The following is a 22,278-nucleotide window of genomic DNA, read 5'->3' on the forward strand; positions in this document are numbered from 1 at the left end:
AACATGTTTACTTATGGTCTTGACCTGACCCGGCCCGCTTTGACCATATAATGAGCCCATATAATCCGCCAGTTTTGAGCATACCTGAGTCTAGCGTCCTATGTAGCGATGTACAACAATCCCTATCTGGAAGCAAGGTCTACATGCTACCAAATCATCAACAGTAGATATGTTTGAAATGTGTGAAACACGTCTCCTTCTACGCCGTTTTAACATTGACTGAAAACTGCATTTCACGTTTTGCAGAAATTTGTCTGCAAGTTCACCTGGTTCGGCTACCACAAACACGTCATTTTGCCAGCTAGAAATGGTAAAATAAATAAATTGGATTTTAGTTTTAATATTCACTTTGTAATCATTATTAACTAAACTTTTTAAGAACATAAACCAAGTACTGCGAGGCTAGTAAATGAACCAAGCGAATGCGAGCGGTGCATATTTGTGTTGATCTAACATTAAAGAAACAAACGAATTAACACAAACAACTAAACGAACATGGTTTTTCTCGTTCATGTTCATTTGTTAAGAAAATGAATGTGTTCGTGTTCGTGTTTGTTTATAGTATAACTGAACATAAATGAACGAACATAGCTAAGCTAAAATCAAACAAAAGTAAATGTGAATGCTTTGGACCTAAGATGAATGTTTTTTGCATTCATGGAACTTAGGATCTTAGGCATGCACACTGGATGCATTTGTTACAATAGTAAAATAAAAATACATGTTAGGAAATAGTGCATGCTTAAAAAACAGATGAATAATCTAGTTCAGGGTTTCAAACCATAGGCTTTCAAAACAATTTGCAGGCTTAAACGTAAACTAAAGTTAACAAAAGCTAACACGAACCCATCACGGCCCAAACATGTATATAGGTATAAGCATACAGTTACCAGAAACTAAAGTTAACAAAAGCTAAAAGAATTTTACGAAAGCATGAAAGAACATTTAAATTAAATGAACACAAAACGAACCCTAAAAACATTAAACAAACGTATGTATAGACATAACTAAATTATAATAATTTATTTCTCTCCCTTTTTTTCTTGATTATTAATCTTTAATTAACAATTTAAATTTATAATTGTATAACGAATACAAACCCAAACAAAACACTAAAAAGAAAAACCTAAAGTAAGTTGCAACATGAGTTATGTCTTCATCAATTGAGTGATTTCTAGTTATCAAATTTACAATTACCAACACGAAATTGTTGCACAACCAGGCCTTGTAGGAGCAATATTAGCATAGTGAGCTATATCGCCTGCATATACAAGAACTGACTCCATCAATGGATTGCTGATTCAGAAACAATTGGCGCGTATCTAGGATTCAGTTCCACAAAAACCCAATATAAAAGATTTAGATAGATTCTAATGAATAATTTGAAGAAGCGTACCTACCGATGAGAGAGAGAGAGAAAGAGATTCTGATGCGATGAGGATACATCAATTTAGAGATGACTAGGAGGTGAATTGATTTTGGGTTAGGGCGGTGGTGAAGGAACGGAAGAGTTAGGGTTTCAGAAGATATAGTTTGACCCGATCTAAACCTATTTGAAGACCCATGACTCGAGAATTTTAAAACTTAAATGGGTTAAAAACGGGTTGAATCATGGAGATTTTACCATTTACAAATGAAGCAATCTGGTTACTTCCATAAAAGGGGGAGCGACCACATCATGACACATAGGATTTTAAAGTTTTCGTTTATATATATTATAGATATATATAGGGGAGAGTTAACATACAAATGAAATTAACGTGCTAAATATGAGAATCAAGTAAAGTAATTATATATACAAGTAGAGTAATTATGTAATTACACCATAAAGTAATTACGTAATCACTCTATGATGTAATTACATAATTACTCTACTTGTATATATAATTACTCTACTTGATTCTTACGTTTAGCACGTTAATTTCATTTGTTTTTGATCCAAACCATACACACACACACTAGATTTTATCCCTCGTATTACGGGGGTTGTTTTACATTATTCGTTTTTAATATTTATATATGTATATTTGGATTTTAATTTTATTTATTGTAAGAAAATTAATAATTAATATACTTAAGGTTTGATGATGAAATGGTTTCATAAATAAATGATATGTTATAATCCGGTTTAAAAGCTATCTGGGTTTGGTGATACCCATTACCCGTTTATTTTCTTTATTATAAAACTGTTTATTAATTATAAATAATATCTTTTTTTAAAATAAAATAGGATATTAATTTTTAGTATATTCCTATTTTATAGGATTTTCATATCAAATATTTGATGAGATTATTTTTTAATATAATGAGATGTTATAACCCGTTTAAGAGCTATCTGGGTTTTGTGAGACCTTTGCCCGTGAATTCGGGTAAAATGCGTGAGAAACCTTCATTTACAAATAAAGTAATCTGATGGCTTGAGAAAATAGTTGTTTTACATTATTCCTTTTTTAATATTTATTTTTTGGATTTTAATTTTCTTTATTATAAGAAAGTTAATAATATACTTAGGGTTTGATAATGAAAGGCTTTCATAAATAAATAATATGTTATAACCCGTTTAAAAGCAATCTGGATTTGGTACCCATGACCCGCTTATGTTTTTTACTATAAAATTGTTTATTAATTATAAATAATATTTTTTTCTTTTTAAATTAGATATTAAATTTAGTATATTCCTATTTTGTAAGATTTTTATATCAAATAATTGGTAAGATTAGTTTTTAATTTAATGAGATGTTATAACCCGTTTAAAAGCTATCTGGTTTTAGTAAGACCCATACCCATGAATTTGGGTTAAATCAATGAGAGACCTTCATTTAAAAATCAAGAAATCTGGTGGCTTCCATAAAAGGTGGGAGCGACCACATCGCGACACGTAGGATTTTTGGGTTTTCGTTTATATATACACACACACACACACACACACACACACACACACATATATATATATATATATATATATATATATATATATAGGGTTAGTTTCATTTGAGAATTCAAAAAAAGTTAAGAATTTTTAGGAACTTTTAAAAACCAAATATTTTTTTAACTTTTTTTTATATATTAATATTATTTGAGACTTGTTTTAACGTATTTAAAAAAAGTTTGATTACATATATAAATCACAAGTTACACATGTGTAAAATTTATGTGATAAAATATTTACATATGTGTAAAAAAAAATATGTGTAAAAAAACTAATTTTCATAATTGTAATCGTAAATATAGATATAAAAATGATAAAAACACTCAAATAACATTAACATACAAATTTTTTTTTGAAAAACGTTAGTTATTAAGAGTTTCTTCCAGTTCTTAAATAATTTAATAGTTCTGTAATGATACTCATCCTATATATATATATATATATATATATATATATATATATATATATAAAGGATCCGATACATTAATCTTTTATCGTACAATAGGTACGCGACACTTTGAAACGTCGATTTTCAATAACCACGTTAACCCCAAAATCACAACCACGCGAGCCGGTCTTCGTCCACCTCTGCTCCCATTGATTCCGTCCACTTTCACTATCACCGTTCAGCAATCCGTCAGCATCCAACGATTCCGTCCACCGTCGAAACCACCATTGACCGTCGTGATACACCGTCGCCTATTGCTGTTCACAGGTTTGTTTAGCTTTTGATAAGAACTAAAATTGGAATTGAAGCCAATTGATCAATTAATGTTTGAAATCGATCCAATTAATCATCAATTTGAAGTTTCAATCGATTAATTTTGACTTTGAGTGATGAGTTTTAACATTTGAAAATAACAGATTTTAAGCTGGAATGTTTTAGGTTTTAAGCCTGAACGTTTTAGGTTTTAACATTAAATGTATCAGGAATTAAGCCTTAAATTCTTACACTTTGCTTAAAACCTCTTTTAGCCTTTTCTTCTAGACTTTTTAGACTTTTGTTTTGAACTTATTAGCTTTTCTTCTAAACTTTTCTTTTTTTGTTCTGAACTTCTTAAATTTTTATTCAGAACGTTTTAAATTTTGTTTCTGAACGTTTCGGTTTTGTTCAGAACGTTAACACAATATTTTGAACCATAATCAGAGCTCAATTAATTATATTATTCTGTAATTTCATAATCGACTGATGATTCTAAAGCCTCTTACACATCAATTTGATTGATTAAATCGTCAATTTTTGATCAATTTGAAGATTAAGCGCCTAACTTCTCTTGTTGGTATCTACTTCAATAATTTATTGAAGGGAGTAAAATTAATGACTTAAATTAGTATGATTAGGTGAAAAATTAAAGAACAAACTGAAATTGTTTGTTTAACTGTAAAAAAAAATTGGCCAATTGTGTTTTGAGGTCTTATTTGCAAGTAACGAACATTTTTAGGGTTAGATAACTTAATTTAGTTTGATATCGACCTGCAAATTAGTTAGATATATTTCGACGGTTGAATTATATTGATATGGATGGATGCTCGATGAATTAGTTGATGAGTTAGATTGTAGAATTAGATTTAGGTTATGCACGATTATGCCACCGTGTGAAATTGAAATCGACATTCTAAAAGCTCGCTTACCTAATGTATGATAACTGATTATTGTACAATAACCCACCCCTATACGTATACACTACAATTTTGTTCTATACTAATTTATGGGGCAGTTTGTTATAAACGCTTGGAGGTCCTAGACTCCGGGTCGGCCAATCGGCTGATTATTTTTAAGGCGATGTTGTAGGGGGGGGGGGTTTCGATAAGTGTGTACAACAAAATTGAATATTTTTTCACTCGGTCTTGCTTTTTTACTTGTTTAAATAACTAGCAAATTAAACTGTTATTCTCGAACTAGGCATGAGGATGCCAACCCATTTTTGTCGAGTTATATTAGAGGATGCACTATACAAAGAAGAGGCCAGAGGGGGGAAATCGTTGCACCGCCTATTGATCCCCCGAAATACTTTACTACTACTTAATTGGCTATAATGGTACTAAGAGTTCTATGTTATTAGTTAGTGTGTTCTGTGTAACACCCGTTAATTCCGAATTCAAGGGTTAAAGAGTGTAGAGTATGTATAATTCTCGAGATTTATCCGACGTTTCTCGGAAGCCTTTATGTCGCCCCGGTACGTTAAAGAACCTAACCATTCCTTCCATTTTGCCTTACACTTGAATCTAGAAGGACTAGGGTGTAATATCTTATGTTATAACAAAAATAAATAAATAAATAAAACCCTAGCCACCTATAGCTGTGCGATCGGCAGCTTCTTCAAGACCAAGACCCACGTTTTTTTTCTTGTGCAGTCAATTCTAAGCCTTAGAACTTCAATTCAAGGTATGTACTACGATTCCCCAAGTCTTTTTCACGTTAATTGACCCTCATATTGCGCGTATTGATCAAAAAACGTCTTGTTGTAGGCTAACCGGGTGGCTGCCCAATTGAGCGTTTCCGGGGCTGTTTTGAGTGAGGTTTTCGCATCAAAATCCCACTAGGTATGACATGTACATCATATTAAAATTTCATGGTCATTGGAGGTGTTTAGGTCGGTCAATCGATTTTAGTTCGAAAACTAGGGTTTATCGGGTGTAGAATTGCAAATTGTTGAGTTTGATGCGTTAGTTGATCGGGTGACCGACCGATTCAGTTTGTGCAGCCCTAGGGAGGTTTAAGGGCTGTGGAAAAATTATTTTTTTGGTGCTCGGGGCTGTCGTGGTTAGTGCTTCGTCAATCGAGTCGGTGGTGCGTGAATTTTCGTTTAAATGTTAAAGTAAGTGTTGTAAAAAGGAACCGTCAACCCTATCAACTCGGGTGACATAATTATGATGAATGAAAAGAGTTAAGACGGAATTTGGTCCATTCGGGGCTGATTCGGTTAACAAATGGTTTTAAGGATTATTTCACGCGCATTCGACCCGATTTGACTATCTTTGGGCCTTGGGCCAAGTATTGAGCCTTGGGCCAAGTATTAGGCCTTGGGTCAAGTTGTTGGGTCTTGGGCCAAGTATTGGGCCTTGGGCCACGTTGTTGGGCCTTGGGCTAAGTATTGGGCCTTGGGCCAAGTTGTTGGACCTTGGGCTAAAGTGTTGGGCTTGTACGGCCCATTAGGCTAGAGTGTTCCTACAGTCTAGTTTAGTAACGCGTTATGTATAATTTACAGGCCTTTGCTTGTGATTTTGCCCTTAGGAACTTCCTAGCTCGTTGCAAGTATTCGATCGATCTCAGGTGAGTTCATGATGCCCCTTTTACTCATTTTACTTTTGGGCTAGCATGCGCACCTAAATGTTTTCTTACTTGATGAAATGTTTTTTTAAAGTGATTTTATATAGGCTTGCTAGTATATGGTAAGCCTTGGGATGTTAAATATATATATATATATATATGTATATACATTATTTCTTGGCCTCTATTTAGCAATGTTGTAGTCGTTTCGACTACTGATGTTGTGTATGCCTACTTCGTGTTTGCATGCACTGATGTTACATGTTTGGGTTGTACGTTTGCTCGACCCTGATGTTATACGTGGATGTTATATATATATATATACTGTTATGTGTATAGGGATGTTATTGAATGGATGCTTACATATACATTTGTATATGTATGTATGAGGATGTTTAAGTTCGATAATAATGATTAGATGGATGTACCCTTTTACTTTTAGAAAACCTTTGGTATGGCTATCATGATTTTACTACTGATATCTTTTACTTAAAACTTGAACTCACTCAGCTCAAGCTGACTTTGTGTGCATGTTAGTGTAAGTTTCAGGATTTGGAAGAGGATGCCTTATCGCTTGGACGTGCACGTAGCTACTTGGATGGTGAAGGGCATACCGGAAGGAAGAATTGTTTATGAATATTTTATTTCAAGGAAACTTATAAAAGTTATACTTATTTTGGTTCTTGGGCAAAATTCCCGGGGTTTCGGGAACTTATTTCATTTTTCATGTTTTCCGCAAAATTTATACTATGATACGTTTGTTTTAATGGAAGAAACGATTTTTAAGTTTATTAAATTTTACGAGTGTTTGAATGATTACCAACTGTGGGGTTCCCGGGGTTCGGGGCCTTACATTCTGCCACTCTTGTACCGTTGTTAAGATAGTTGTATAACACATGTAATGAAGATGCTTAATTTATAGTCAATGTGCGGAGTAAGGAATGCCCTCTTCGGCTTCAGGACTCATTATCCTCACTATGCCGTTAATGTTGATCCTGATGCTTGCATCACTGAGAGATCATACACTCTCGGCCGTTTGTGTGTGCATCTTAGTATTCAATGTCATTATTTTTATCATTAATAATCTAATAATCATTTATTTGATATTTTATTAATTAGTAGATTATTTCCTTATAATACGGATATACAAAGGAGTTGGCAGGAGAGAGAGCAAGAAGATATAAAGGCATTTTGAAATACCGTGTACTCATTTTCTCATGAACCTTCACTAACGGATTGATTACTAATGAATATTAATTTTACAAGTGAACCACTGATGTATAACAAACCATAAAACAATAAAAAAGAAATAAAAAGGAAAAGTGAATAAATAAAATAAGCAAAAGGAAACATGGAGAAAGTAAAAGAAGTAAAAATTCTATCCCACATTGGTGAAGGAAAGAAAATGAAAGGCTTCCACCATGGTATAAATAAGATTGTGAGTTCTTGTCCCACATCGCTAGATTATAAATCTTGTAAGCTCTTTATAAGGAAAAGAGCTCACATGATAGTATTCTTATGTGTCAAATCACACCCAGTGGTCCTAGCGGAGAGTATGACGCACCCGACGCGCACGGGCATAGGCTTGGGCGAAGTACGATGGGTGCAATGTGGCACTTTGATGGCGCACTTTTCACTTCGCACACTCGCATCGCCGTTTAAGGGCCGCCTTAGTATTTTTGTTCCTTCGTGCTACGCGAAGGAGTGAAGTCAAGTTTCTTCACGCTAGGTGAAGCAGTAGAAGTTATCCAGAAATTTTTTTGTCCTTCGCACTACGCGACATGATAGTCACGCAACAGTGACACATTACCTGCCACGTGGCATACCTAGGGTTGACTCGACAACCTCATCACCACTTCGTGCTACCCGAACCACTCCTTTGTGTTTCCTTTGCGCTACGCGAAGTAACCAAATTTCAACTACAAATAGGAGAGAAAAATCATCCTTCATTCTTCGTCCCATATAAGATCTTTCTTTCTCAATTTTCACATATTAAGAAGTTGGTATAATACCCGAGTGGTCTTAACAATACCTTTTTCGATCGAAAGAAACTTTTAAACGCGAATCCGAAAGCTCTGCCTGAACAAGGTAAGACATTGTGCCATTGTGTGAAGTTTCTAGTCTCGTGACTATCGTTATGATTATGGGGTTTATACTAACTTAGATATACTATATTGTGCTTAACCTAGGTGCGCAATATCAGAAGGCTTGTTAATTGTAAACTTTCAAGTTGAGACATTCGAATTTTATACAACTCATATTTGCGTGAGACAACTGATTTTCCAATACTGTCATGATGCTTTTCTAAACCTACTAAACTCATGACAGATAGTCTAAATGTTTTTAAATATATTTTTGAAGGATTTTAATTACATTACAGTGATTAAGTCTCTGTAGACTTACGGGATGGTTACTACTGGTATTGTGGGGTTTTGTATACAAGGCCGGCCTGCCTGCTGGGCTATTACACGTTACTTATAGGACAAGTGTTAGCCAATAAGTAATATGACCACAGTCACAGTTACGGTCGAGTGACAAGTACCTTTCGGTAATTTGTAAGAAGACAAATGTAAAAACGTCGTAATGCTGTAACTGTAAAATGTGTCATTTATAAATGAATGTACTCACCAACATCTCATGCTGATCAAATAATTTTAAACATGTTTCAGGTGACTTATTATAGACAAAGGAATGATGCCTGCGCGCTTCCAGCTTTAATTAGTGGCTTGTCACCAGAATAAAGAAATGTGTTTTGTAAATTAGGTTTTATCCCTATAAAACCTATGTTTCTATAAAAATGAGTTTTAATCCCAGTTTATAAAATAAGAATCATGGTGTTTTTAACTCTGATCATTTTTCCTAACTACGGTTCTAATGAAATATTCAGCAGCAAATTATTTTAATAAACACCGATACCACCACTCAATGTTTACGGCTCCCCTCCCGGAGTATAGGGGTCGGGCTGTCGAGGGCTGTGACATGATGGCATTGGTCTTTGAAGGCCATATGATTTATGATGTGCTAAAAGTAGTTATTAATTTATTAACTAAATAAATGTTAATCCAGACACTAAGTAATAATTCTAGACTCTTAACTTGACTAAAAACTACTAACCGGTAAGTGAACTTGTCGACTCTAGTACAGCTAAGTAAGTCCGGATATCGAACCCACGAGACTCATTAAATTACGTTAACTAGCTAAATTAGACTTAACTGACTGACACGACTATTTATTTATATTTTTTTGGGAGCTTTACTAAAATACTAATTTAAAATAATTAAAAGTAATTAATAAAATTAGACACGAATTGACTTAGGAGTCGGATTTAACTCAGATAATGACAAGCAACCACCTAAGCTAGAATCTCTAATGCATCAATTATCAAATGGTAGGAAAACGATACGTTATGGAACCGGGATCTTAAATTATTCACTTAAGAGGAAACCGAACATAACTCTTGACCCTTCTCAAGAAGACACCTATGGAACCCTTATAAGCTATTAAAATTATCGGTTAAATTAAACTCGTTTACGGTCACTAATTTATTTTATGGCAAGTACCTCTATAAAAAAAACCTGCCTTACAGCGCGAAAATCAAGTGTAGTTTAAAGTATTCACTCGACTAGATAAGCAAAGATGATATATCAAATCTAGACGGGCTCCTTACGAAAAACTAAATCTAGCAATTTAGACAACCAAGACTTATCACATAATCTATCACCTTACAACTGTTTAGATTAGTAGCACACTTAGATCTAATTGATTGTTTAATATCGTTTCTATGGTTTTAATGCATATCAAACACAAACTAGTCAAAAACATATAGTAGATAACCTAACAGAATTCTATTATATGACAGACAATCACCAAATAAACAGTGAAACAATAAAAACTTACCAAACAATTTTATGCACATATATGTATCGAATAAATAACAATAAATCTCTTACTTAATCATAAATCCATAAGCAAAGCAAAATCTAAACCAAGATCAAACGTCAACAAAAGTTCACCATAAAGCCTAGGCAGTCTAAGGGTTTAGCCAACAACCATACTTAAGAACAAACAAAATAAATAGGCTCAAATAATGAATTCATGACGAAAACAATAAGTTCAACCAAATAATAATAATAATGTTTGGATGAATAGATGTTAAACCCAAATACTCTTTGCTCGAACAAAAGGTTTTCTCTCTCTTTTCTTTTTTCTTTCTTTTGAGATGGAGTGCTATTCTCTTGTTGTCGTCCAGTCCAGTCCACTCCCCCATACCCCCACACAAAGGGCACCCTAAAATATATAATATTTAGGTATTTTTGACTTCTAATTGTTTTGATGTCATCACCGACTTTTTGATCCAACCAACCAACCCATCATTAGCCCATACTATCTTCATGACCCAATTTCTTTTTTTTTCATTCCGTGAACTATTCCAATAATAATAATAATAAATTGAATTATAAAGAAGTTAAATAAACTAATTAATAACATTCATAACACATTCCTCCCTTAGAAGTCCTACGACACTTCCAAAATGATAGAATTAATTGATTAATAACCATTAACACACATTTCACAATGATTATGAACTCTATAAACAAGTGTAACGAAACTGGTCAATATTGTTGAGTCAATTTTGCCATTCATCTCAAATTTAATGAAATACTCTGTTTTAGTTCGGAGTCTCTTATAAACCTATAAAATTCAAATATGACCACTTAGGAGTATTATTTAATAAAAACTAGCTCAAAAGCTACTTAAAAGTATAGGAAATAATTATAGTATTTATATATAATTTAGACAACATCAATTTATCAAGTTCGCTTATGTTATGTATAGATTTTATTTAGAAGACTGGAATTCTGGATATAAGTTGTTTATTGATGCATGTCCTAAAGAAGTATCTAAATAATACATGCATATGTCATTTGACAGCTACCGTACACCTCTAACCATACTCCTAAACATATACATTTGTCTAACGTGGGACTATAACACTCAATCTTATTAGGAAAGATATCTTACGGACAAATTAATCTTAATATCGCTAGATTGCAAGCCCATCAATAATCATTAACCATGTATACACACAATACAAGATATACGGAGCAAATGCCAATACTATGTTGATAAAGAAACGCTAGCTACAAAAGGGAATGATCACCATAAACAGAAACTCTCTTTTTTGATAGGGTTCCACTCTTCCAAATCTTTCTTGGTAAGCATGTGGTAGTTTTAAAGATGGATGCATAACATTAACATCTATAACTAGGAAGCCTTATCCGAGACGCTATCCACCTTATTGTCCGCTTTGCATTCGTGGTAAAGAACAGTGAATAACACAAACAAAAAAAGATCACACCCTGTGACAAAAGGGATTTTTAGAGCCCACACTTCTTCAAATACCCACTCTTCAAATATCAAGGAAAATGCATCAAACATTTTTCTTATAAGTAAACCACCACCATAATAAAGCATCACTAATAAAGTGATTTGAATTCTATTACCCTTCATTATGTCTTCGGCTCTATTTATAGCCTTAAGTCCACTGATATTGTCTTCTAAAACTGTAACCACAAGACTCATTATCCAAATAGCACTCACATGTGCATTGAAGATCCATTTTACTGCTGCGACATAGAAAAGACTTAAGGAATCAACATATGATGTTCCTGCCACAAAGGAAATCGCCGCAAAAGATAATATGTAAACTACATATATTCCCAAAGTAAGCAACAAAATGCAACCGGTGGTGATAAGTGGCCTTTTCCAGTTTCTGGAAGGTTTAAAGAAAGCATCCATGATGCTTAAGGTGTTCCCAGCACAAGAACAAGATATTGTAACAATGGCACAATACCATAATATACAACAAGAGGTAAATAATATATGAAACTTTGTCATCAGTTGCTCATGGACGTCTCTGGTAACATCTTTTTGCATGTTTACGCCCTCAGTGCCCCTTCCATATGTGATCTGAAATGAGAAACTTGTGGGGAAAGGCTCATCATTTCTTGTAGCCACTTGGAACTGGATGCTTGTTAATATCACTAAGCAAAAGATTACTTGTAGAGGCCTCCTGTTTCTGACTATTGTGTTCATGGTTTTTTTAATTACTCCAATACTCAAAGGTTGCCTGAACTTAAAGATGGGGTTTCCTTTGTTTTCCATCTTTGATTTTTTTCATTGATAATGAATATCTTAGAGTTTTATAGCCTAAATTTTGCACAATCAAATTGGTGGATTATGTTTGTCTCTTTCAATGGGCCAAACTGGTCTATCTCTGTTAGGGCGATATCTACAAAAAAAAAGGATGGTATTACAATGTCCTATGAAATAATAAAAAAACGAGGCTTTTAATTCTAAGAAAGCAAACTAATAATATTTGTTTTTACTAATGACAACAAATTACATCATTATTAGTATATATAAATGAGGACGAGGTGCTTTGATAAATGTGCATGATTTAGAGGTCGTGGTTCTGCTAGAGATCCAGGAGGTCGGCTTCAACATGATGAGGAACGAAGTGAACGAGGTGGATAACGGGATGTAAGGGAAATAACAAGTGTTAATGTCAAGACTATAGTCACGTTGTAGCCAGAGTGTCCTAATTAGTTGGAGAATGAATAGTAGGCGAATTTGGCTCAAGAGACGAGCCGACATTGTTGCGATGAAAAGGCGAGTCTAACTCGGTAGGTCCTTGGAATGGTTCGATATAGGACTGACATGTACCATCAGAGGTGCGGAATCCCTCTTATTCGAGCCATGAGAAGTTAACGAGTATAACAAGAACAATCATTTTAAACGATTCTTCTATTGATTGTAAACTGATTACAAACAATACTAGAACTGGAACTCACGAACACACAGTTCATCTATCCATATGTACGGCTGAATGGTTGGAAGTCTCACCCTAAACCTACACTAAACATGTCTCTATATACTAGACAAGTTCGCCTGGCCCATTAAAGGCAAACTTAACAACTTCGCTTGTTAAGTTCGCTGCCATTCCAAGCCCGTTTACATAACATTCAAACGGAAACTTGATTACAAATATGTCCTATCTATTAAGCTATTGCCATACAAAAAATGCACCAACAGACTCCCCCTTGACATCAGCTTCGATCAACTTGGCCCAGCACGTGCAATGGTGAAACTGAGTCAAGTTCGATTTTAAACATTAGACATTGATCAATGTCACAATCTAAGACTACTGTCATGATCTGGGCATGACAGCTATACCCAGACTAGATATACAGCCTGATTGAGTATGGAGACACACTCATCGATGATATCTTAATAAATTTGAAAAACAAGATAGGAGCAACGAAAATTGACAGACACATAAGTTACCGATTGGAAATTCGTCAACCTTTGGGATTAGTTTGAATATTATCGATGCTTCATTGAAAACTTCTCCAGTATTACCCAATCTTTAATCCTTCTAACTCAAAAAGATCGAAATTATGAATGGAGAGAATAACACGAAATGGTCTCCCAATTGCTAAAACAAGGATTGTGTCAAGCTCTAATGCTGAGTCTCCTAAAAGGACTGATGACCTTATAGTTATTGTGAAGCATCTTGAAAAGGTTTAAGACGCGCAATAATGCAAGAAAACAAGGTTATAGTATGCGCTTTCCAACAACTAAAAGTGCATGCGAAGAATGATACTATCCATGACCCAGAATATGGAATGGCTGTTTTTGCACTTAAGATCTGGAGATACTACTTGTATGCCACCAAATGCACAATTTACATGAATCAAAATCCCATGACCTATAATTGATCTGAAGGAAGTGAATATAGGATAATGGAGATGAGTGGAGTTGTTGAATGATTATAATTGTGAAAACTGATACTATCCGGACAAAACTAATATAATAACTAATGCCTTAGGTCAAAAAGACAGACTTAAACCATTGAATGTACGAGCACTTGAAACGATTGCCCAAAGTGAAGCCTTAGGAGAATTGCACGAGAACGAAAATATTGAAAAAGAAAACTGATGAAATACTTTGCTTCAAGAATCGAAATTGAATTCCAAACCTTTATAATCTCCGTGAGTGGATCATGGATGAGGAAAAACAAGTTCAGATATTCTGTTCGTCCAGATACTAACAAAAAGTGTAAAGATGTAAAGGAATTTTATGGGTGATTTAGTATGAAAAAGATTATGTCACGCATGTTGCTATCTTCTTAAAGAGTTTAAAGTTTTGATGTTCCTGTTGAGGAAACAAAACAAAAAACCATAAATTTAGTTAAAATCAGAAAAATCTCAAAATAAAACTCATAACTTCAACGTAGGAACTCATCTAAACCTTCAAACCTTCAAACACTTTTCTAAATCTAAACCAAAACCATAACAATTCCACTCAAATCCATACCAGTTCACAATCGCAAACACAAACAAAATAATCCGTTAAAAAACCACAACCAATTTTCAATCAATTTTGGCCTCTCAAAAGTCAAAATCCATAACCAAATCACTGTAGCATCCCACCATAAACGGCTTAAATCCAAAACACTCAAATTTAATAAAAGTGAATCAATTGAACCAATAATCGATCAATTCACATCTAAACGATCAATCCTCAGTTCAAATCATAAAAATTAACAAGTAATTTGAACGAATTACTCAGTTCTTAGGTCCAATATAGTCCGCAATCATGTTCACTCCATAAACATCAATTTTAACATAATTGATGACCAATTCTAACAAATCAGAACACCAAGCTTTGATACCACTTGAGAATCCTGGTAATCAACTAACGATTGATAATTGATTCATTTAATTCAGAGCTAGTTCTTTGATATTGTTCAATCTATCAATTAGGGCTCACTATGTGTGGTATGTGTTTTCTAGAGAGAATTTGCCAGAGTTTAGATAAGGATATCATAAAATTGCTCAATTCATTAATCAAATCATAAATTACAAGGTATATATAGGCAGGGGACCCATTTACTGATCTTCCTAAGCGAATGGACCCCATTCACCTAGCCATTCGCTGGCATTCCCCAGCGAATGGCGTTTACACTAAGCGAATGGCCTATATGCTTACAAACAGGCGTATGGCCTTACAAAACTCTCCATATGCTAACTTATCAAGCGTATGGCCAAAACATAGATCCATTCGCTGACATCCCCCAGCGAACAGACTATTACATAATTACAATCTAAACCCTAAACTATTATAAAATGACCAAACATGTAACAAAGACCAAGACGACAATATTTGTATCAACAAAAATGTTTGGGTATTATAAAAATAGTGGGATTATAAGCGTTCAGGTGTTCTATATATGTAACATAGGGAATTTTTTTAAAATTTTTGTGCCAAAAAAAAAAACATGCCCCGACTGGGCGCGCACATCGGCTGCCCATGATGATGTTGATAAAATAAGATTGAAGATTGAAATTTTGTCCTATGTTAATAATATATAAAAGATGATATAAGATTTGCCAACTTAAATGGGTTATCTAGTCTTGTCCAGTACAAATGAGGGTTGAAAAATAGGAACATATTTTTTATTTACATGGTGTACTGTTTATTGAAGTTAACTCTTGTTTTACCCGTCCCAGCAGCAAATGTTGGCAAACGTTTTTCAGCAATAAAGTATGTATGTTATGATTTGCGCAATCGAATTGATGATTAGAATTTGAACAATAGTTGTATTTGTTATATTGAAAAAGACTTGTTTCAAAGTGTTCCTATAGATGATATAATGGTTAGGTTTCAAAAAACGAAAACTCTTAGAAAGCAACTTTACATACATTGTATTTCTATTATGCATTTTAAATAATGACTGCCGTAGTTTTGCTATGCTTTTGAAATTTTTATTTGGTTTTATCTTTTTATCTTGTGACCCGGCCCAAACTAGAAATTTTTTGTCTTGTGATGTAATGGCTAGGTTTTATCTTCATGGATCCGTAATTGTGTAAGTTGCATAGGACTAGTATTTGACTAAGCTATTTTTGTTTAGTTAATTTATTACCTGTTCTTTTTATATATTCGAACAGCAGAAATTTATTAAAAACAAAACAAGCCCGGCATAGGAGAACGATTAAGCAAAACAAAGAATAGAACGATTCCACATGCTCCAACAGATAGTGCGATGTTTGATAAAGGTATTTGCTACTATTACTATTACATGTTTCTTTATTGTGAAACCCAATTTTTCTTGAGTTTCCACTAACCAAACTTTCTTGACTTTCTATTAAAGCGGGCTGATCAATGATCTGCAATTTAAAAAACATGAAATTTCTCAAATGGCTTAATTTGGTTATATATCACTAATTACTCAACTATTAGTTATCAACTAATGGGCAGTATTTTTGTGCTTTTTAGTAATACTTAGAATCCTAGTCGTTAGCAATTGGCCTTTTAATTCAATGACATGTGTGATACTTTAGATATTTATCTTCTTAGGTTCGAAACCTGATTCAAGAGGTTTTCTCACAGTGGCGGCTTTCCTCATTGATGGTTTCTTGGGTGAGTAACATCTGAAGCGTCAAAATTAGCATGAGCAGTTGGCATTCCGTCTTAAGATGGCTCACTCCGGTATTGGATATAGTTCCAAACAACGTTAAATAAAAAGTCACTACACGTGCAGATTAAGGTCAGCCGGATTGGATAACGGGCTAAACAAGAAACTTACACATGCAAATTGAGAAGGTCAAACGAATTGGGTAACTGGGTAAATAGAAACTTTGAAACTAATCGGGTTAGGTTGGGTCTAAGACATTTTTCAGCTTGTTTATTAACTTGTTATTAGTATGAATTTGGTTATTGTAAAAACGACTTCTAGACTTTCAACTAAAGTGGGTCCGGCATCGGTATGCATTAAATGAAGTTTGTTAATTGATTTGGTTGTATATGTCTTGGATTCCAAGTCATTACATGTGAATAAATGAGCATGCGTGATGGTCACGTAACAATTAAAAAAGAGAAGAGAAAAATTTACTATTCCTATAGGTTGGATTAACATCCCCCCCCCCCCCCCTCTTTTTTTCTTAATAAAATAGGAGTCATTATCAAATATGCCCCAAAATTCAAGCTCAAGCCAACTTAAACACAAGCTAAAATAACAACCTAAACATGCCTCAATGTTCAAAAACAACTAACTACTTCTCTTTGAAAAACATAAACATCTTCACCAAACTACCATTGTTCACATGAAGTTACAAACATCAATCTTACTAACCAAAATGATTTTAACTTGTGTATTCATGTGTTTTGTCTATATAAACAGAAAAAGATAAGACTAAAAGAAACTAGCTAGTCATGAAAATGCATACACTTTGTATTGAGGTCTCTCTAACTTTGATCAATCTTGACTTCCTTTGTACTAATAAGACTCTTTAAGAAGATAACAACAAATTTTGGACAAAACTTTAAACATTAATTTAGGGACAAAGATGAATGAACAACCTTGTTTTTCTGCCTAGACATAAACCAAAACATACTCCTTTTGACCAAAGATGGTGGATTTGGTGCTACTTGATCAAGATTGTTACCACATGGTGTTTCATGATCATCACAAACCACCTCCTTTAATTCATCTCCGGTGACATTCTGGCTGAATGACGGCAGCTCAATGGCGGCTGACATAGCCACTATTGAATTAGGTCTTTCTTTCTTCCCTCTAAGCCAAATCTTGGACAATGAAAAGCTCTCCCTCTTGATATTACCACCATTATCACTTTTAATTGCTTCAATACCTTTAAGATCTCGTCTAGAATTGCTGCCATATTCGGACATTGCTTGTTTCTTGATTTGGGTTCTAATTTGTACATGTAATGATGAATTATCATCCATCACATACTCAAAAGATCCCATTGAGAAACACCTCCTACCATCAATGTTACTCTTTAAATCACCACCAGCATCGCCTCCGCCACCACGGTCCACATTCTTGAATTTCCCTAGCTTAACTGCCACCAGTTTCTCCTTATTCTCCTCCTCTTTGACCTCAAGTTGACCCGAATTAAAACACGTGAATTCGGATTCTTCAACACTAAATTGGGAATCCACCCTTTGAATTGTGGAGGCAGCCACAATTTCCCTAGAACTCTCAACTCTTCCGGATTCAAGAACAAGCACAAATGGTGAGGAACAAGTGTTTGGAGAGTAATCAAACTGCAAATTACTTCTACAAAGAGGGCAAGTAGAATGCGACAAAAGCCACGTGTCAATACAATCCATATGAAAAGCATGGCTACACTTGGGCAACAATCTAAGACTATCATCACCTTCAAACTCACACAAACAAACAGCACAATCAAAAGGGTGTTTCACACCTTTAATTGTTTTGTAGGTAAAAACAGGAAGTTGGTCAATGAAAGATTGGTCAACTCCAGAATCATGGAGAGTGAAGAGCTGCTGTAATTGACCTTGAAGAGCAGTCACATTGTCAAATTCATCAGGGTCTCTATTTGATGGTTTTATAAGGAATCTAACAAGAAGATGAAGTAAACCAGAAATGAAGAATATGATGGCTAGTATTATGATTATTAGCAAAACACTTGGAGTGACACTGTTGCTTAAATCTGAACCAGTACCGGTGGATTGAAACGGTGGTGGTGGTGGTTGCGGTGGAGACGGGAGGATTTTCCGATCCATTTCTTGACAGGAATTGAAACTTTGAGTTAACCCATGAAGGTTTTTGAAGTGAGAGAGGGATTGAAGAAGACAGTCTGTATGGGTAGAAACTTTGTATTAATTAATTCCCAGGAAATAATAATACATGAGATGAGGTAGCATAGCAATGGCATCAATATTACGTTGATGGTGCTGTTTTTGAGTTGACTTTATGGACCCAATAACATAACACCACCCACATCAATGCACATGTAGCACACGCTTATTATAATAATAATGATGCAACCAATAATAATGTTTTGGATGCAACTCAAGAAACTTAATAACCTATTTCGAGAAAACAAAATCTTGGAATTTGAACTCGTATGCTTCTTTTTTCTTCCAAGTAAATTCTGTTTTCACCCTTTTATCAAGTTTTTCTCAAATTAGTGTGGTTGAAAAAATATTTATCATTTTGATCTTTTTTAAAAACTATTTATCAAACTAATATTTTTCATTTATATATTTTATATTCTCCTTTTATTTTTAAATCAAATACTCTTTTTAATTTTTCTATCTAGTTAATCTATTATATATTTTTTAAGTAGTTTTACACGATTAACCTAGTATCTTCTTCTTTTTTTTTTTTTCTTTTTTCTTTAATCATTCAACCTTTTTTTATCTTTTACCATTTTCTATCAATCGAACACTTCTTTATTTTTTTACCAGCTCGTTCTAAATCTTTTGTTTTTAGTATATTTTATTTTTTATCAACCAATGCCGATAGGAAGCATAAGAATCATCACCGTCAATATGAAGCACAATCATCCTAAATAAATTAACAATGAAATGAGAAAATAGAAAGAATAATCAAAGTTTAAATTTTGACATGTTACGAGTCTCAATATCAAATATAACAAAAATAAGAAATTCAAATAAAGTCAAGTCGCTACCTAATACATATAAGACGCAAACAAAAATAAAAAATGTAAAATAATGTCGAGTTGGTAACGTCTCAACAATATTAAACAAATTAAAAGACAACCGCGACAAATAAATTTGACCCGCTTGCTGATCGTAATCCACAGCGGATTAAATTTTCATTTACTTCAACATGTTCACAACAAATGAGATTTCACTATAATCTAATTTGTGGGTAAGATTAAGAGCTTTCCTTTTGGTTTTTGATAAAGTAGAAGATAAATAACAAGTGAGTTTATGTTTCGTATGTGACAGTGGATGGTGATTTTTATGTTTTATATTGACATTGATAGATAAAAGAAAATATAATAAAAGAGATTTGGAAATGAGTTAGGTAAAAAATAAAAGAAAAGGTTGATTGATAAAAAACGGTAATAGATAAAAAGGGTTGATTGATAAAAAATGTTAAAAAAAATAACAAGAAAGAAGATATATACCGGGTTGATCATATAAAATATTTAAAAATATATAATACGGGGCAATTTTATAGAATAATAACCAACTTTCAAAAGTATTCTAATTAGGTCACTCAACTTTAAAAAGTGTTTCAATTAAGTCACTCAACTTTCATTTTTGATTAAATTAAATGTTTAACATGTTTTTTTAGCCTTTTTCTTTTTTGTTTCACATAGAAAATGTTTTTATCTCTTTTATGAAGTTGACCCCGAGTGGCGACCTGAATTTTATTTTTGATTTTAAATTTTGATATAATTAAAGTTTTTTAATTTTTTTAAAATTTAACTACATATATTGCAAATTCCGACTCCCACATCTTATCCTCCATTTCTTTCTTGACGCACAAAAAAATCGGTGAGACTTGATTTAAATATTTAGTAACCCGATTTGGAGAAAATATGCATCAGTAACCAAATTGGAACATTTTTGAAAGTTGGTTACTATTCTATGAGATTTTCCAAATACAAAAATATATGACAGATTAGCTAAAAAGAAAAATTAAAAAGGGTATTTGACTTAGAAATAAAAGGTGAATCTTACTATTCTAATAAATAAGTAATACTATATGCCACTTGTCGTCTTCTTAGCCACTCTCACAAATTTTAACCTATTTTTAAAAAATGGTATCTCATTCGGTTCAACCCGCCCCAATAAGACTAACCAGATCCGTTTTTTTTAATTCTTTCTTTCTTTTCATCAAACCCTAATTCTAGTTTCTCTCTTCCGTAGCCACCTACGCCATCGCCATCGTCGTTCCTCTTTTCCACCTTCGTCTATTTTAATCCATTATCAATCTCTCTTAAAATCTCGCCACCGTTGTCACCTCCTTCATCGCCACCCGCCGTCGCCGCCTCTCTTCCGTAGCCACCTACGCCATCGCCATTGTCGTTCCTCTGTTCCTCTCTTCCACCTTTGTCTATTTTAACCCATTATCAATCTCTCTTAAAATCTCGCCACCGCCGTCACCTCCGTCATCGCCACCGTCGCCGCCTACATTTAAATTGATTAACCTGCTGCTTTTATATTGTTTTTCGTCTATGTTGAGTGCTGACCCTCTATTTTTTTTGTTGTTGCAGTCTTTCCGTCTTGCTTTCGCGTTGATACTAATGGGGTTGGTGTTCGCGATGATGTCACTTGTAATGCTATCAAGGAAAAACTGGTAAGTTAAATTTTCCTACTCGTAAAATGTCACTTGTAATGCTATCAAGCATTTATAATGTACGTATAAATAGAACGATTGTTAATGCTTTTATGCTGTGATTTAATTATTTGTGTTTAGGCATGGTATAGTTGATTAAATTGGTTATTAGACTGTGTTTAGGGGTATCTATTTTCAACTAGGCTTCTGTTTACCGTGAATAGTTTTTAGGTTTACTTTATGAGCTTATAACGAGCAGTGCTTGAAGTGCATTGGGATGTATTGATGGGGAGGTGCATTTTTTATGTGATGGCTAGGTCTATAATTTGTGTGGCATGCATTGTGTTTGTATGTTTGAAATAGCTTGTCATCTAACCAAATGACCACGAATAAGTGCTTGCAGTCTTATAATGCCTTTTAGTGTCCGAAATAAGCGACGAGCCTAAAACAAAGAATACGCATCTTCAAGCAATTGGCGCAAAAATGTAAAACCGGTTATTTAATCATGACCCGTTAATATAATTTAAGTAGAGACAGAGTTTATGCATGCTACAAATGTGGTCAATATTACAGTTTAAGCTTAAGGAAATTACCAAACAGCCCCTGAAAGCAACCTGCAAATGTATAGCAGCTTGTTCTCCTTTGATTCTATCATATTCAGATTCACTTTGTGCATTTAGTTCTGTTATTGCTGATATGTATATGTTGTCTTGTGAATTATCAGTCTATAGTTTCTGTTCTGTCTTAAAATCAGTTCTATGATATTGGGATATTGGTACTTGATTGACATATATTTTCTTCAATTACAACAAGAATATGAAGTTAAAACTCACCTAATTGTTAATATTCTGGCTTTTTAGTGGAGTATGGTAACATATTTTTACCTCATCATTTAGTTTAGATTTTTTTAATCTTGATGATTTCTTCCCA

At 33.8% G+C, this 22,278-nt stretch overlaps 1 protein-coding gene and 1 pseudogene across 1 annotated transcript; both read right to left on the reverse strand.

Annotated features, from left to right (window-relative positions):
• Positions 1-11,465: 11,465 nt before the first annotated feature.
• On the reverse strand, positions 11,466-11,999 carry LOC143534537 (uncharacterized). Its single transcript, XM_077029003.1, has one exon. The coding sequence runs from the start codon at positions 11,997-11,999 to the stop codon at positions 11,466-11,468; it is 534 nt and encodes a 177-aa protein (XP_076885118.1).
• Positions 12,000-17,479: 5,480 nt separating this feature from the next.
• LOC143534129 (RING-H2 finger protein ATL13 pseudogene) lies at positions 17,480-18,815 on the reverse strand (annotated as a pseudogene).
• Between the last annotated feature and the right edge of the window lie 3,463 nt (positions 18,816-22,278).

Source organism: Bidens hawaiensis, unplaced genomic scaffold (assembly GCF_021521415.1).
Source record: "Bidens hawaiensis isolate Kalapana, Puna unplaced genomic scaffold, B.hawaiensis_p1.1 tig00000760_1, whole genome shotgun sequence".
NCBI lineage: Eukaryota > Viridiplantae > Streptophyta > Magnoliopsida > Asterales > Asteraceae > Bidens > Bidens hawaiensis.

Excerpts from the sequence above, each read along its gene's own strand:
- LOC143534537 (XM_077029003.1), bottom strand. The coding sequence starts at position 11,999 with ATGGATGCTTTCTTTAAACCTTCCAGAAACTGGAAAAGGCCACTTATC.